This window comes from Notechis scutatus, chromosome 1 (assembly GCF_049901735.1).
Source record: "Notechis scutatus isolate UNSWTSFEM ecotype Mainland chromosome 1, rNotScu1.2, whole genome shotgun sequence".
Classification (NCBI taxonomy): domain Eukaryota; kingdom Metazoa; phylum Chordata; class Lepidosauria; order Squamata; family Elapidae; genus Notechis; species Notechis scutatus.
The window spans coordinates 193,653,408-193,670,129 of record NC_142009.1 but is presented as its reverse complement, the minus strand read 5'-3'; the positions used below and the strand labels follow the sequence as shown (position 1 = coordinate 193,670,129).

The following is a 16,722-nucleotide window of genomic DNA, read 5'->3' as shown; positions in this document are numbered from 1 at the left end:
TAAGACTGAATTAAAGTAATTTCCTAATCAAGATTTGCCTACTGAATTTTTACCAGCAATGTATCTCCCACCACAGTGAGAACAATCAATCAATGGAACAGCTTGCCCTCGGAAGTTGTGGGAGCACCATCACTTGAGACCTTTAAGAAGAGATTGGACTCCCATTTGTCACAAATGGTATAGGGTCTCCTGTTTGGGTGGGGGGTTGGACTAGATGACCTATAAGATCCCTTCCAACTCTGATCATCTGTTTTCTGTTATCTGTTGCCCCCCCTTTTAAAAAAAATTATAAAGTGGAGCCATGATGGTGGAGTGGTTAGAATGCAGTATTGCAGGCTAACTCACTGCTCACTGCCAGCAGTTTGATTCTGACTGGCTCAAGACTGACTCAGCCTTCCATCCTTCCAAGGTCGGTAAAATGATTGTTTGGGGGCAATATACTGACATTTGTAAACGGCTCGGACTCCTCAGAGTACTATAAAGCACTATGAAGCGGTATATAAATCTAGGTGCTATTGCTATCGGCAAATGACTTGTATGTTGTTGCAAAGATAATAGCATAGATGGGTTCATGTAGTTATTTGATTCAAGGGAGACTTTATTGGTTGTTAATTAGATTTGTTTTTGTGAGGCTTTTACTCAGGAATCAGTTCTGTACCCTTGCTGTAAATAGTGTTAATTTTAAGTGTTTCTTCTTTTTACAGTATACCGTGGAGGACAAGGAAGAAGCCTCCCTGTCGGAATCCCTAACTCAGGTGTTCCCTAGGCAGCGACACAAAGTTGGCTAATTTTTCCACAAAAGCAACCAGACAATCCTGTGATCTCTTGGCTTAAAACACTTCACTATGAGAAGGGCTCAGGATTTTGCCATATCCTATATAAAGTCAATAAGCAGCACACTGTCCATTTTGATTTTATTGTTTTTTATTGGTTGGAAGTAGTTTTAGGGTCCTTCTGAGCCAAAGAGAAAAAGATGAAGGTTTCCCTGTCAATTGTGTCTGACTCTAGAGCATGGTGGTCATCTCCGTTTCTTACTCGGGGGACAATTTCTGTGGTCATGTGGCCAGAATGACTATACCCCAAAAGCACTTGGAAAGCTGTTACCTTCCCCACCAAAGAGGTACCTATTTATCTACTCACACTTGCATGCTTTCAAACTATTTATCTACTCACAATTACATGCTTTCATGGGTGGGCTGAAGCTGGGGCAAGTAACGGGAGCTCACCCTGTTGTGTGGAGCTTGGGTCTCGAACCCGGGCTCTCAGATGACAAAGTCAGCCCTCCTGCCCCTCTTTCTGAGCCAAAGAATGAGCAAGGGGAACCAAATCCCAGATGGCATCAAATGCAGTAAAAGAAGAAGGGGACTTTCTAAGTGCACCAATATCTCTATTCTTTCCCTATCTGGAAAGAAAACAAACACTCCCTATAATAGACTGTTGTCATTAACAGAAGAATTTGTGACTCCATAATATGGTTACCAAATTGGAAAGGTTCACATATATGGAAAAACATTTTTTTAAAAAAACACTCAGGGCTATGAATTTTAAAAAGATGATACCCACTGTGAACCAGAATCAGCAGACTTGTTATCTTACCCAATAAAATTCAGTGGAAACCATAGCAAACAACTCCAGCATTTAGATACATAGCCTGCCCTGGTCCTTGATTTTTTTAAAAAACTAAACACTTAAAATGTATCACGTTCTTGTAAAAGGAAATTCCATCAATGTGGGACTGATGTACCATGTTCTGATTTTTGGAGCTGAAATATATATTAGAATCTACTGCATACTTTAGATCAGGGGTATCAAACTCGCGGCGTCATGGTGGCGTCACGTGACGTATTGGGACTTTTCCCCCCTTCGCTAAACCAGGTGGGGATGGGGCCAGCACGTGATGCATCCGGCCCACGAGTTTGACACCCCTGGTTTAGATGAACACCGTAGCATACCTGGTGAGTTGAGGTTCTCTTTTCATAGGACAAGTGACCTCCCCTTCTGATGCTGTCTTCCGATTCAGATTTGGGAAACCTCTTCACTTCTTCCTTATCTTCTGCTTCCGAGAGCTCCTTCTGCTTCCTCTTCTTCCTTTTGTTCCTTCTGTCTTTGGCACTCTTTGAGCTTAATTTAGATGCCTCTGAAGAACTTTCCAAGAGCTCCCCCAATCCACCCACGCCGCTGAAATCTCTTGATGCTACTGATGCTGCTGCCACAGCTGCTGTTGTCTGTTGTGTTACATTATCAGGTAATTGGTATTACTTGGATTACAACATTCATCATTCTTGTAGAGAATTCCATTATTATTCCAAGGATACAAAGCAATTAAATTGAATGCTAACATCAATAATGGATGTGTCTTCTTCGGAATGAAATAGAAAGGGAATACACAAATGAAGGCAAATATACCTATCCCAAGATAATATTGTAGGATCCAATTGGGGTCGGTCTAGCAGATTGTATACCCAAACAGTACACCTTCTTTCTATGAGAGAAGTTCCCTGAGGATGGGCTCCAGCATGAGTCTGGCAGCTCGGAAGACTAAACCTCTGATCCTGGTGACCGACCCAGATTGGACCCTGCAAAGGAAATTCAGTTTTCTGCAAAGATGGGAGTATAGCAGTCCCAAATGTTTTTAATAAGCCTGCTATTAAGGAAGTGGTTTTGGTTTTTTTTAAACTTAGGACCTCTTTGCTCCAGGACCTAAATTCTGACTAAGAAGCCAAATCTTGGCTGGCAAAGCATCTGCTTTGTGTGATAAGTTCAATCCTTTGCCTTTCTAAAGAGGCAGAAAAGTCTCCATGCGCGAAACCCTGGAGAGCTTACTGTCAATAATGCTGAGCTAGATGGACTAATAGTGCGCTCTGCGTAAATTAGCTTGCTCAGGGAGGCTGCTAACCCACAATCACCTCTTGAAACATCTGCATAGGGTTGGGTGGGGTTTTTTTTGGGGGGGAGTAATACAGCCAATCATTTCACCAGCTGTTCAAGAATCAGCTGATGTCAACGTTTGTAACTCTACTGCTTCTACTGTGTTTTGAAAGTTTCACAGATGCCAAGGTAAACTATTTTCACCTACTGCATTATTTTTACATTTTCTTGAAGTGTTTCTATCAACTGCTTTCCACATATCTGACAGCAGGAGATGAGAACGGCCAATGTATACGTGAATATGAACTTTGGTCATGTCGGGGATCCCAATCACATATGAAAATGGTATCAGCAAAAGGCCCGCCGTTACCTTCCCTTAGCTATAGAGAATGCACCGAATACAATTCTGCCCCTATTCCCTACAAAAGCCTTGTTCAGCTATGCCATTAAGGACTTCAGACAAGGTAGAAGATGAAACTGTGTGTATTTGTTGTATTAACCTCCTGCCCAGTCCAGGACAAGCTCTCTCCAACCTCCACACCAGGGGTCTTCAAACTTGACAGCTTTAAGACTTGTGGACTTCAACTCCCAGAATTCCTCCTCCAGTCATGTTAGCTCAGGAATTCTGGGAGTTGAAGTCCACAAGTCTTAAACTGCCAAGTTTGAAGACCCTTGCTCCACACATTCAGCTGGGAGATGAGACGAAAAGTACTCCCTTCTGCATGAATGCAAGTAGACCTCCACTTATGACCTGGAATCCTGATGGCAGATTACGTGGAGATCTGAACTCACAAACAAGCCTATATAAAGTCAGTATTCCCTTAGTGATCTTGGTTGAATGTGTGAAGCTAGAAAAATCAAGGATGGGATGAGTAGAACATGAAAACATGGGAGAATTGCAAGGAAGTATTCCCACTTTTTACATTGTTCAAAATTATCATGCAGATGCCTAAATAGAACTACTGATTGGCCACAAAAATAGGACATTTAAAAAAATGTTTGTGCTCTAACCAAACAATTTAATTGTTAGAATGGACTGCCTTGGGCATTACTTTTATTTATTTGGAAAAATTATATTGCAGCCTATTCGCACATGGAAACTCAAGGTGGTTTACAGGAATATAAAAACATCATATATAAAAAATAAAACTAATAGAAGAAAATGATCAAATAATAATATACCATGGTGACAACACACCACACAAGCCATTTAATGGGCTCCATCCCACTCTGGGTTGATACCAGATCCCATCTTTCTCCAGCTTCAGGCAATTATTGTTTAGTATGTTCCTGATAGCACACAATGGCAAATGCAGAGATGAGGTATTATGTCACTGGGATGGCCCTACATGGATGGCCACAACACTCCTTACTGCTAATTACAGACTATTTTGATTTAATCTGCTCAGAAGCTCTGGGAAAAAAAAGGTCTAGTATAAACAACTCATATGACAAAAGAAGAGGAAGCATATGAAATCAGTGTGGCTGCATCTCTTCCAGGCTCTGGTAGCTAGCAATATGCCATTCTGATATGAATCCTATATTTTATGCATTATCTTTGGGATAAAAATCTGGGAAGATGCACTTAATGCATCCCCCTACATTTCAGCAATTTCAAAACAACATCTTCTAAAAGCAAGCTACCTGAGCCTCTTCTTGCTGTTTTTTCAGCTGTTCCAGCATCTGCTGGAACTCTGCCTCTTTCTGCTCAGCTTCTTCCATGGTGGCCTGATTCTGCTCTTCATAGGCCATGGCCACAACAGCCAGGATCAAGTTGATCAGGTAGAAAGAACCCAAGAAAATCACCAGGACAAAAAAGATCATGTATGTTTTGCCAGCAGCACGTAGAGTCTGGGAAAGTGAGTTGAAGAAAGTAAAACAAATAGAACAAGAACTCATCTACCTGATTTTTAAAAAATCAGTTTTAGTTATTAAAAATCACTATTTTATGATTGCAATCATAAAACTACAATGACATACCAAATAGGCATAATAAGTAGCAACTCTCTGTTGCTAATGTAAAAACTAGTTACGTTAAAATAAATCAGCAGCAAGACTGGTGCTTTTGTTCCAATATCATACATATTAATCTTGCCTCATGACTGTTCTCACCAGTTGGTAAAGATTTTCCCAGAAGTCCTGAGTCATCAGCCGAAAGAGTGATAAGAAGGCCCAGCTGAAGGTGTCAAAGCTTGTGTAGCCGTAGTTGGGGTTTCTACCAGCTTTTATACACACATATCCTTCTGGGCATTGGCTATGAAAAGGAATTGCATTGAGTATTATTGTTATTTGCACTTTACAAAGATTTTCAAAATGACACTTTAATTCTAATCTGAACCATTTATTGTCCATTATGTTCCTGATTATGCATGAATATACAAAACTGGGTTTGGCTGAGCTTTTAAATCTCACTAAGATCAATGAACATTTTAGTCCTAAATAACTAACACTCAGTTCATGCTCCGATCATGCTCTGTTCATACCAAGAGCCCTGTTGGCCAGAAGATGTCATGATTGGTCTTCAAGGACACAGATCCCACATACTCCTGAGGATGGGCTCCAGCATGAGTCCGAAAGCTTGGAAAAACTAAACCTCTGGTCCCACTGACAGACCCAGACTGGATCCTGCAACATTATCCTGGGACACATATATTTGCTTTCATTCGACAGATCCTACCCCTTGACCTGGATTGTTTAAAATTCCCTTCTCTCTTCTCTTCTCTTCCTTATTAGATCTTGTAAGCCTCCAGAGTTTTTAGCTAGTTAACTTTTGATGGGGGATGGAGGGTTAACAGCTCATTAATTTCAAAGACAGCTGTCTTAGTGTATGTATTACAAAAACAGATTTTGCATTTTGTAAAGCATACAAAGGCACCTGATCTAGTGGCCAATGTCTATAATATTGGACCAGGGCACTTGCTTGATCTGAAAAAATACATCAGTTCTTAATGTCAAAGCTATCTGAAAGCTATCCTTTACCTGGTGATAAAAAGGTTATGGCTAAAAGAATAATAATAGTTAGCCTTTATAGACCTAGAATTCCTGGTCATTTTTTCTTCTTCAGAAACAGCTACAAATTTAAAGTAAACCAATGAGATATTCATGAAAAATAGCAAAGCTAAATACTCATATAATGATCATACTACTAACCTCTGCCGACATTAGCACTTTATCATGCTACTGTATTTTTACACTTATTCTTGACAAAACATGCTATTGTACAGCAAGGGCATTGCACAATATTAAATAATAGGTGGAAATAAATTCAATAAGTGATTGCTTTTGATGCTTTTCTTGCTTATTATTGATATCACCCCATATAAATTACTTTTGTCATTCTAAATTTATTACGCATCACGTGTAATAAAATGACATTTGCAAACATAGGTTTTTTTTAATCGTATTTGGCAGGGGCAAAAACTTGTGAAAACACATTTTTTGAATAGGCAGAAGTTTATCAGCCAGAATCAGAAGTTTCAGCTAATTAACAAAAGTACAAAATCAGAATTCAAATATATATACTTCAAAAATAAGGTTCCACATGTCTTGGATTCAGAGAAACCAGATGTAAATGAATATTACAGTTCAAGGAAGTTCCCAATTTCCCCATATGCCTAGCTTCTTTTGGTGTAATTTTCTGTTCAATGTCCCACAATTTGTTTTGGAAAGGCAAAAGAAGAACATAGGAAAATGAACAAAGTTGACAGGAGTAATTTGATGAAATTTAGAATAATAGCGAATAATGCCAGACAATGATGCATTTTTTTAAATCCCAAACATAATGTTGCAAGAGATTATATTCCCCATCACCACTACACTGAATCAACTAACTATTGTTTGAATTCCTCAGCAAGCAAAAATTAGCTTGGCAATTATTTAAAAAAGAAAGATACATTTCTTGTCTTTCTACTATTTTTTTAAAGCTCTTGCTTTATTTTGTTTTTTATAATACAAGAATGATGTAAAAGGGTGCTATTTTAAACAACTCTGGCAGACCAACTGCTTGATAAATAATTCAGTAATCTTTCTAGAGAAATTTTGATATGCTCACAATTTTTTTAAAATTTTAAAATACATTTCAAAAATTAACCCATTGATTATCAAAGTGCTTTACAAATATTTTGGTTTAAATAATTTTGGATTATTTAAACCAAACATTTCGATTACTTGAACCAAACATTTTGGTTTAAATAATAAATAAGAGTGGGCACTTATATTTGGATAAATCCGTTACCAGTACATAACTAGGAGTGTGATAATGTCTGCTAGCACTATCTTGTTAGGTAATTACATTGCATTAGGATGATCATTCTAATATGCACAACAATCTCTTATGTTCATAAGACTTCCTACTTCTCACAGAATAGCTCCTATAGATCCTGAATCATGTGAGGTTAAATGTTTTCTAACCACATTACAATGGTATGGAATACAGTGGGTTATGAAATATTCTTACCCAGCATCTGAGCTATTACCACAAAGAAGTGCATCTCGCTGTCCTTCCAAAACATAAAAATGACCTGATTGAGAAAAGAAAACACAATTACAGTACTGTTTTTGTTTGCTGATATTAAATATAGATCCATAAATATCAGGTATGAAATCAAAATGCTACAATTAATTATAAATGTGTGATGAGTAAAACTCTCTTTTATGGAAATTATGGACTATTGCTTGAAATGCTATTACTTTTTTTCTATCACTTTTATTATAATTGATGCAAATATATAAATGTGTATCATTGTATGTGTAAAGAAATTACAGTCCCATGTAATCTTAAATTATAGTCCCATGCCCAAGTTTTAGGAGGCAGCCCTACTGAATTCAGGAGAGATCTTGGGATCCTGAGTATATGAGAAGGGTAAATCCCTAAGGTGCTTTTTTATAAAAGGCAATTGAACTTGGGTTTTTTCTTTAAAACATTTTACTTCTCATCTAAAAAGCTTCTTCAGTTCTAAGTGACTGTAGGAAAATGAAAGGATTTATATTCTTTGTAGCTCATCCAGTTGTTAGTTCTCTGAGAGTCATTGTGCATTTGTGAAGTGATTGTTTTGTTTCCCCAATGTACAATTGTACATGTTTCACTTCATTGTACTGCATATACTACATTGCTCAGTTTGTGTCTGAGTATTTTGTCCTTAGGATGGACAAGCTCAGGGGTGGAACTGGTAGTTCCAGTCAACATTTGGCCCCACCGAACTGTCCCTGCGCTATTCTCTCCGATATTTCCTTTGTTCGAAGCCGAGCTGATCATCATGGCAGCGTGGATTTCCACACCTCAGCTGTTTTTACTCACCGGAGCTGCACTAAAAGGTAAGTTTTCTTGCTACTTTCAAATGTACCGTGCGCTGAAAATCACCAAACCGGTTGTTACACCAGTTGAATGCCACCACTGGACAAGCTTCTGCCTTAATGTATTCCTGGGTTAAAGAGGGCACATATGTTGTGTTGGGTGAAAATTTTCCTGAGTTTTCAGATATTCCTGCAATGTATGAAATGACAATGTTGCTCCATTTGTTATTTTCTTCTTTGTTATGAAGCAGCTCCTGTTGGATCTTTTCAAGGAGAAGTGGGTTCAATGGCTTTCAGAGAGCTGACAAATGACATTCAAAGTGTTAATGATCAGATGATGCAAAGAATATAAATCCTTCCATTCCCCTCCAGACAGTTATAACTGCAGAGGCTTCTTGGATGAAAAGTGAAATGTTTTCATAGGGGGAAAAAACCCAAAAACAAGAAAGTCCAGTTGCCTTGTGGAAAAAACACTTCTGGGACAGCCATGGCCTGAATGATTGAGAATCTCCATAGACAGGAAGGGTGAATGCTTCTTCCAATGACAATTGATGCCCTTCAATTATGTGCATTAAAATAAACACACACAAAATGAACGTTTAGCCTTATTAATGGGAGGAAATTCAGTGGGATACACACCTGGATAAATAATCAGAGGTATATACCAATTACCATTATATCCCTAATTTATTATTTTAGCTTTTTATAGATTATTTTATTAAATCCCTAAAAGTTAAGTATTTATCTTTTAAATCCATGTTGAACTCCTAAATGTCTACAAAGATTGCGAAGACCAGACTCCTCTCTAGAGCACTAAAAATCTCCACAGACTGTTCTCATCCTGGTCATTCATATTTACAACTGTTACCACCAGGGAGACACTATAGGTGTCTTAAAATGAGGACTAATAGACTGAGAAACAGTTTCTTTTCCAAGGCAATAATTGTCTTGAATCAAACAGCGCATTTGTGTTCTAGTCCTATGTATATAGTGGCATTTAAAACTATTTAACTTACTAAATGTTTTAGATAGGTTTTAGACTAGGTGTTTAATTATTATTATTATTTTAATTATTTTAATTTTTAAATACTCTGTAGTGTGATTGTGATGTGGTGTTTGGGGCACTGAGCTGGAGTAGCTTTCAAATTTCATTGTATTCGTGGAATGCAATGACAATAAAGGTAAATTCAAATTCAGACTCAAGGAGGGAGCAAATAATATGGGTCATGACCAGTGGTGGGGTTCAATTTTTGTTACTACTAGTTCTGTAGGCTTGGTGGGTGTGGCAGGGGAAGGATACTGTAAAATCTCCAGTCAGAGGTGATATTTGCTGGTTCTCCGAACTACTCAAAATTTCCACTACCGGTTCTCCAGAACTGGTCAGAACCTGCTGAATACCACCTCGGGTCATGACACCATGATACAATTTCATCATCATCACTTCATTGTGATTTTTATTCACAATAGAACATTAAGAGTTTTTAAAATACAAGCTTTACTTGCATAAAATTATGTCAAATGATGTCAGTATGCTAGAGTCAATGGAAAAGAGACGAGGTGATTTTTAACAATTTTGCTGTTTCCTGAGACCTTTTATTAGTAAAAGAATCCCTGCTGGACCAGGGATGAGATGCTACCGGTTCTGCCCAGCTGTATAGAACCAGTAGCTCTGAAGAGCAGCAGACACCAAACCGGTTCTGTGTCTGCTGCTTTTTGGCCCACCTGCCTACCCGGGCTCTTACCTGACCTTTATTTCCTGCTTTTTCAACCTCAGCTGCTTTGCGTGGCACAGCTGAGCTTGAAAAAGTAGTAAAAAAGTGGCTTTTCAAACCCATGCACAGCGCTTATCAGCTGTCTGGGAGGCACAGCTTAAGGTTTATTACACATACACGCAGCAAAACGTGATCATCAAACTGGTAGTAACACCGGTTGAATCCCACCCCTGTTCTAGACACAACCAATAATATACATAGTTATATTTTTCCTCTGTATATCAATTATATTAAAGCATTCTTACTTTCATCCTCAATGTATTCCTCCCAGTTAAAAGTGGTCACTGTCGTATTTACAAATGTATCATTTTCTCCCTCTGTGCTATTGAAGTGGGAAGTGATGTTTCCTTCAAAAGTAGCATTGTCCAATGGCCAAATCAGGCATTTATGCCTCAGGTTCCCCATGAAAAGTTGGAGCCCTATTAGTGCAAATACACTCAGACAAAACACGGTCAGGATCATGACATCTGAGAGCTTCTTCACAGATTGAATGAGGGCCCCTACAATCGTCTTCAGGCCTGCAAGCAGAAAGGGGACCAAAGATGCTGATCAGAGGGTGTCAGACGTTCTTCCATTCTATTTAAGATGCCATGCAATCACAGCCATGTCCCATGTGAAACAGGAAAGCTTTACGAACAGCATTAGCACTTGTGAAAATGTATGAAGAAGAACCTTCTATAAGGTATACAAAATGGGATGTACTGCTTCCCTTTTTTGTTCAAAAATGGCACATTCATTTAAGGCAATCCATTTTTAAAATTATTCTCCAAAAAAGTGAAAGCAGAGAGGTGAGATCCTAGGCCATGACATTTAATTAATAGTTTCTTCTTGGCCTTTTGGCTAAGATCAGGCATAATATATTCAACAAGTATATGTCTCTGTTTATCATTTATTTTTATTTTAAAAATTATCCCACACTTTGTTTGAAGTTTCTTCAGTTCGTTCACACATCTTGACATATTGGGATAGAAATTCCTGGAATATTTGGGCCAGCATGCTGGCTAAAAATTCTGGGAACTGAATATCCGACGTATGTCAAAATCTTATTTCAACCATTAATGTTGAAAAACTCCTGTAAAGTCTTAATTCAAATCTGAACATGCAGTGGGATCCTGTCCTTTTATGTTCTCTCAGGAATAAATCTCACCATGTTTTTGGGCAGTCTTCTAAAATATGTTTAATATGATACATTGAAACAATATTAAAAAATATGGCAATACAGGAGCCATAGTATTAATTAAAGCTTTCCATTGTGCAAGAAAAGAAAAACTCATCTATAAATGCAGCAGCATCAACACAAAGCAAACCCAGAACCAAAATAAAACATGTAAGCTGTGCATTTTGTAGGTGTCACATGCAATTGTTTTTAAAACTCAAAGGCTGACTTTGCAAATCAAAATAAATGTTACATTTGAAAAGGCAAAGATCTTCTGATTCCTGCCTTTTAGTAACATTAGCAGCGATCAGCAAGACTTATCTACAAAAAAAGTGGGTGACTTCCATGACACTAAGAAGTCAGCCTTTGGTTTTAACCTAGCTCTCACCTGGGATGACTGATATTGTTTTCAATGCCCGGAGAACTCTGAATGTTCTCAACGCTGAGACATTACCCAGGTCCACAAACTCTGTCACATATCTGTAATAGGGGAGTTCACACACAAACACAATGACAACACACAAAAAACAGCTGGAAATACCAAGGGGCCTGGCCCTTCGTCAAGCCACTCCTTACCTGGGATTACAGAAATAGTTTTCAAAGCTCTCAATACTCTGAAAGTTCGAAGAGCTGAAACATTGCCTAGGTTTACAAATTCTGTTACATACCTGTAGAATTAAACCACAGTTATTCAGAATTGAGGCAGAGCTTAGGCTAATTACTCGGTGTTTTTTCATGAAGGCCATTTAGATAATTTGTCCTTTTGCAGTACTATGCCCATCAGTAAAATTCCCCTATTTAATGCCCTTCAGCCTTCAGCCACGCTGACAATATGGGTATTGAAGTCCTAACTCATCCTATAAAATATTTAAATAGGTCTTGGAATTAGCATTTCTAAAATGTAAAGAAACAATTACAATATTATGTAAGCATTTGCATTTTTACTGAAATGCAAACTTCACTATTGGCAGAATGTTGTTTATTCCAGGGAATATATGCCTCTTAATGAGATACACTCTTGCGCCAATTTCAAGTCCATTATAACGTTTTTAAAATAAGTATAGTACTTACGCCATCAAAATGACACTGAAATCAAGCCAGTTCCAGGGATCTCGAAGAAAAGTAAATCCTTCTAAACAAAAGCCCCTCGCAAGGATTTTTATAAGTGATTCAAAGGTATAAATACCAGTGAATGTGTACCTGGAAGCAGGCAGATGAAAGTTGAAGAATGTTGAATTCCATACATTCCTTAATTTGCCCACAGATTTAATATTTAACAACAAATAAAACTTTAGAAATAATTGCTCCCAAGTGTTCAATGGTATAACTCCCTAGTGAGGTCAGATGAAGGTAACCTACACTATTAATGTATTTTGGTATTTTATTTTGACCTAGCAACAATAATTTAAGACACATTGGATGACTGTGTCATTGATCAACTGAGATCACAGCTAAAGTTATGTTGACAAATACATAAATCAGCCTCTCAGTATGTATTCTACTAGAAAATTGAATATGCAAATACATTATAAGTTTCACGTCTTGTTTCTAGCCAAAAAAATTTAAAAAAAAAAATCCAGGTTCCCTTTAGGAGTGAACCTGCCTTACATAAGCAAGCAAACATGTTTCATGTATCAGAAAATCAACTTTCTTGCTATTCTTATAAATAGCTCATTTGCTGAATGTCCATTTTTATGAGCAACACCCACATCTGAGAGCTGGCGCCTGGGAAGTGGTGGGGGAAAACCTCAGGTTTGCATAAATAATTTATTCATGAAACATATGTGCCTGCTACCCCAGTCAAACACAATTCTCAGCAACTCATATAAAAAGCACAATATAAAACAATCCTACATAAAAATTAAAAATACAATACTGCAAAAATAGAAACAGGATACAAGAACCAACAAGAATCAAATTAGGGGAAGGTTCTCTGAAAAAAGCTCTGTTTATAAACTTGTGAAAAATCAACGCAGAGGAGGGGAAAAATCAACCCAGAGAGAGCCAGCCTCAGTTTCACACTGGCAGAAAAGCAATGGCCTCAGCTCTGGAACTTTCCAGAAGCAAGGGATTTGGTACAGTGTTGCTTTGGTTTCTGTTTCAGGGGTGGAAAGAAATAATGAACTTTAAAACAGTGAATGTTTGATTGTGGTACTTTCAGGAGACTACAAAAAGGAGGCTGAAATGAAGGATGTTTTTTTTTTTTTTTTTTTTTAAAGAGTATATTGTAGCAAGTTGGCCAAAGTTCTGAAGAAAGTATACGGCCATTTTGCAGACCTTTGCTACAAGATCCATTGTTATTAATTTGGGTTTCCCCCACCCACCCACTCTGATTCTACAACCTCCTTTCCTCTTCTCTCCTTAAGCTGTTTTTGAATATGTTGCAGCAATGCATACATTCTTCTGAATATGCAGGGATTGTGAACACAAAAAAAGACGCAGCTTTTAAAAAAGATGGGCCACGATGAGCATCAAGGCATTATTTGAACAGCCCGAAGAAACAGTATAAATGATGTGGCCCTGAACAAAAATGAATGGTTAACTACTACAAAAGGGAGGATGTCCAAAGGAAAGGAAGATTGAGAAAAAAGAAATGCAAATGCAGTCAAGCTTTAAGGGAAGGAGGTTATCACTATCATGACATCAGCAACTTTAATAATAAAAGGTGCAGGTTTTTGGAAACTAATACTGGTCTGAGGATCTAACTAGGATTGATGCCATTCATGGTCTCTTAAAAATAATTTGCAATCCCAAGCCCTATGGAAATAGCTTCTTCTTTTTAAAGCTGTTTTGTTGGATAGGCACCAGGGACAGTAAATCTATTTGCTGTATTTATTTATTTTTACTCCAAAGTAAGAGCAAATGTTTATATTGGGAAGCACTGCAACTGTAACTGGAATTAAAGGCATCCGTTCCCTGATTTTGTTCTGCTTTGTAGACCCTTAGTCTGGTTTTTAATTGTCTGAAGGTCATTCTGTCTATGAGTGTGTAAGCTTACCTTCAATCTACTCAGTACCTAGATGTATGTTTTTTTGAGGAAAGCCAAACCTGCCATTTGGAGTATAAATCCAAAGTCACACTTTTATCATTTTATTTATAATCTGATCATAATTAAATATAAATATATTTAAATATAAATATAAAATTAGATTTAAAAAGTCTAAGTGCTATTGCAATAACTTCATTTACAAACCAATTTAGAATAAAGGAGCAGAAGGAAACACAATTCAGCAACTGAGGCTGCTCATTAAAACCTGCAATTGAAAGTACATAAAGACAAAGATAGCTTATATAGGTTTTAAAAGAGTTTGACTTACTCTACATTCTTTGTCCAGTCTGGAGGATTACTCATGGTCATAAATACACAGTTGGTCAAAATAGTGCACATAATAAGCATGCTGAATAATGTAAAACCCAAGTTAAGGAATGTTGGGCCTTTTATTATTTGTCATGTCGCCGAACAAGCCTAATGACAGAGCCATCCTTATTTTCTCTGAAACAAAGTGAATCCCACAATAACACAGCAAAAATAGATGAAAACATGACACATTGAAAGATCATGCTTTGTATTAAGAGAACTATCATAGGCAGGTTGCCACAGATCATGAGGCTACATATCAGCCAATAATAGCAAGCACAATCTGCTGCCCATAACTGAGCATTTTCTTTATACTTGAGAGTTGGATTATATGAACCAGCCATATATTTGTTGCACTGATATCTCAGTAGCATTTGTGATATTTTATTCGCCAAGCATTAATGTCTCTACTACATTCTAAATGATGTCAATTTAGCATCAAATTGCTGAGGCCATAAAGTCATAATGAGTTAATTACAACTTCATTACTTTATTTAACTTTCTGAATAAAAGTTATTCCCATAACTAATTATTCTTTACACAGCCAAAATAATAGATACCCATTAACAAGAAGAATTCAAATACTGATTCCACACACACCCAATTCCCCTTAAAACATTCATCCTTCTTCATCTCCCCACCCCACTCCAAGTTCCCTTTTGTGACCATGTTATGTTCCTTATGCCATCTGATTCAGATGACACATTTCATGTCTCCTGAGATATATAATTATTCCAACAGTATTCTTTCCTTTTAATGGCATGAACAAATGTAGAATGCATTAGATTAATGGAAAACTACTACTATTAAGCATTTAAGTAATGCCAAACATTTTGATTTGTAATCTAGATATCCTGAGAGAGAGAAAATATTTGACCAGGAGCTTTAACCCAGTTTATTCTAAACTACTGTTCAAAACATGCCTTTATCATCAAAAGACATTTCTTTCTGACCGTAGGGGTACAGATAGTAATTATTTTTCAAAATAATATTGGAAAAACAATTAAACTTTCATTTGTGACATTCAGCTTGAAAAGGATATGAATGTACCAAAATTTTAATAGCAATTTTTCTGAGAGGATTGAAAGGGGTTAAAATGTACAAGGCAGATGTGGCACTGAATCGGAAAATTGCCTTCCCTCTATTCAACACAATGAAGGTCTGGGGAAAAAAAAACAAAGAATGGCTCAATTAGAATATTCTTATGAAGAAGATTATATAAATGGTACCCTTCCTAAATCTTGATACTGTATTGACCTTTGAAGAAAATGTAGCACTTTATATTCAGCACCCAGATTCAAATAAGGTAAATTAAAGGTATTGGGTTTTGTTGTTCTTGTTATTACAATACCTACAAATACTATCACTGCTAACTTTATTGTCCATTTGAGTGTACCACATTTTGTTACATTGAAAAACAAATTGTTTATACTTATAGGACAACATACAAAATTTTAACACATCAATAAAAATTACCAGAATCAAATAAAGTCATACTTTTTTCATCAGCGTAATAATACCACACTTCAATGAATTCAGAAGCATGAGGTAAATATTCTCATATTCAGTAAATAATCTCTTTTTTTATTACTGTGTATGAGCAAGAAAATCTATGAACTAGAAAAGACTTGCCCAATGCATCATTGTACAGATGCTGACTAGAAATTCTGGTCGTTACAGATCTGGAGAGCAGCAGATTGGAGAAGTTTGACCTGAAACATGGTGCAACATACAAGGAAAACTGCGTGGTTTGTAACTCGCAACTACAAACTTGTAAAGTGACACATAATTGTATCTCTGTATGAAAAATAGGCTAGGGTGATATAATAATGTCCATTCAAATGTCATATCCCACCAACTACCAGAGGCTGACTCAGAATGGCTATCATTGTGGGAGGAGGCTGAGTCACTGGGATTTCTGCAGAGTAGTAGACTCTACAGCTGAGAAGTAATGTACTCTCTCAGCTGAGGAATATCTGCCAGGTAATGATATTTCTTAGTATTAACTTTAATACTAAGGGCACTCCATCTTGGACCAAACAGCTAAATGTCTACTGTATTATGGTGTATTTCATGCCTACCATGGACTGCTCCTCCCCTGGCTGGAGGAACAGCAACTCTGATGACCTTGTGAACTTTGTAGTGGGCAACCTTCACCTGCTGCCAGGAACTTATTGAGACTGCATTTATTCTGACTAGTTTTGTCCTTCAAAATACCTTGATTACTCCCTCACTTGTTGTTGCAACAACTTTACCATAGAACCTTCTCTTTGCAC

The 16,722-nt window shown here is 37.2% G+C and overlaps 1 protein-coding gene across 2 annotated transcripts in view; it reads right to left on the bottom strand.

Annotated features, from left to right (window-relative positions):
- The window catches only part of LOC113416548 (sodium channel protein type 2 subunit alpha-like), an 83,288-nt gene that overhangs the window by 50,595 nt on the left and 15,971 nt on the right, over window positions 1-16,722 (bottom strand). The window contains exons 4-12 of one of the 2 annotated variants that reach the window (XM_026674510.2): window positions 15,489-15,607; window positions 14,406-14,495; window positions 12,160-12,288; window positions 11,477-11,568; window positions 10,178-10,450; window positions 7,325-7,388; window positions 4,981-5,122; window positions 4,513-4,719; window positions 1,953-2,225 (exon numbers count right to left, since the gene is read on the bottom strand). In XM_026674510.2, the coding sequence (XP_026530295.2) occupies window positions 1,953-2,225; window positions 4,513-4,719; window positions 4,981-5,122; window positions 7,325-7,388; window positions 10,178-10,450; window positions 11,477-11,568; window positions 12,160-12,288; window positions 14,406-14,495; window positions 15,489-15,607 (1,389 nt within the window). Of the gene's footprint in view, window positions 1-1,952; window positions 2,226-4,512; window positions 4,720-4,980; window positions 5,123-7,324; window positions 7,389-10,177; window positions 10,451-11,476; window positions 11,569-12,159; window positions 12,289-14,405; window positions 14,496-15,488; window positions 15,608-16,722 lie in introns of those variants that run through there. The other variant, XM_087949808.1, reaches the window with a different exon arrangement.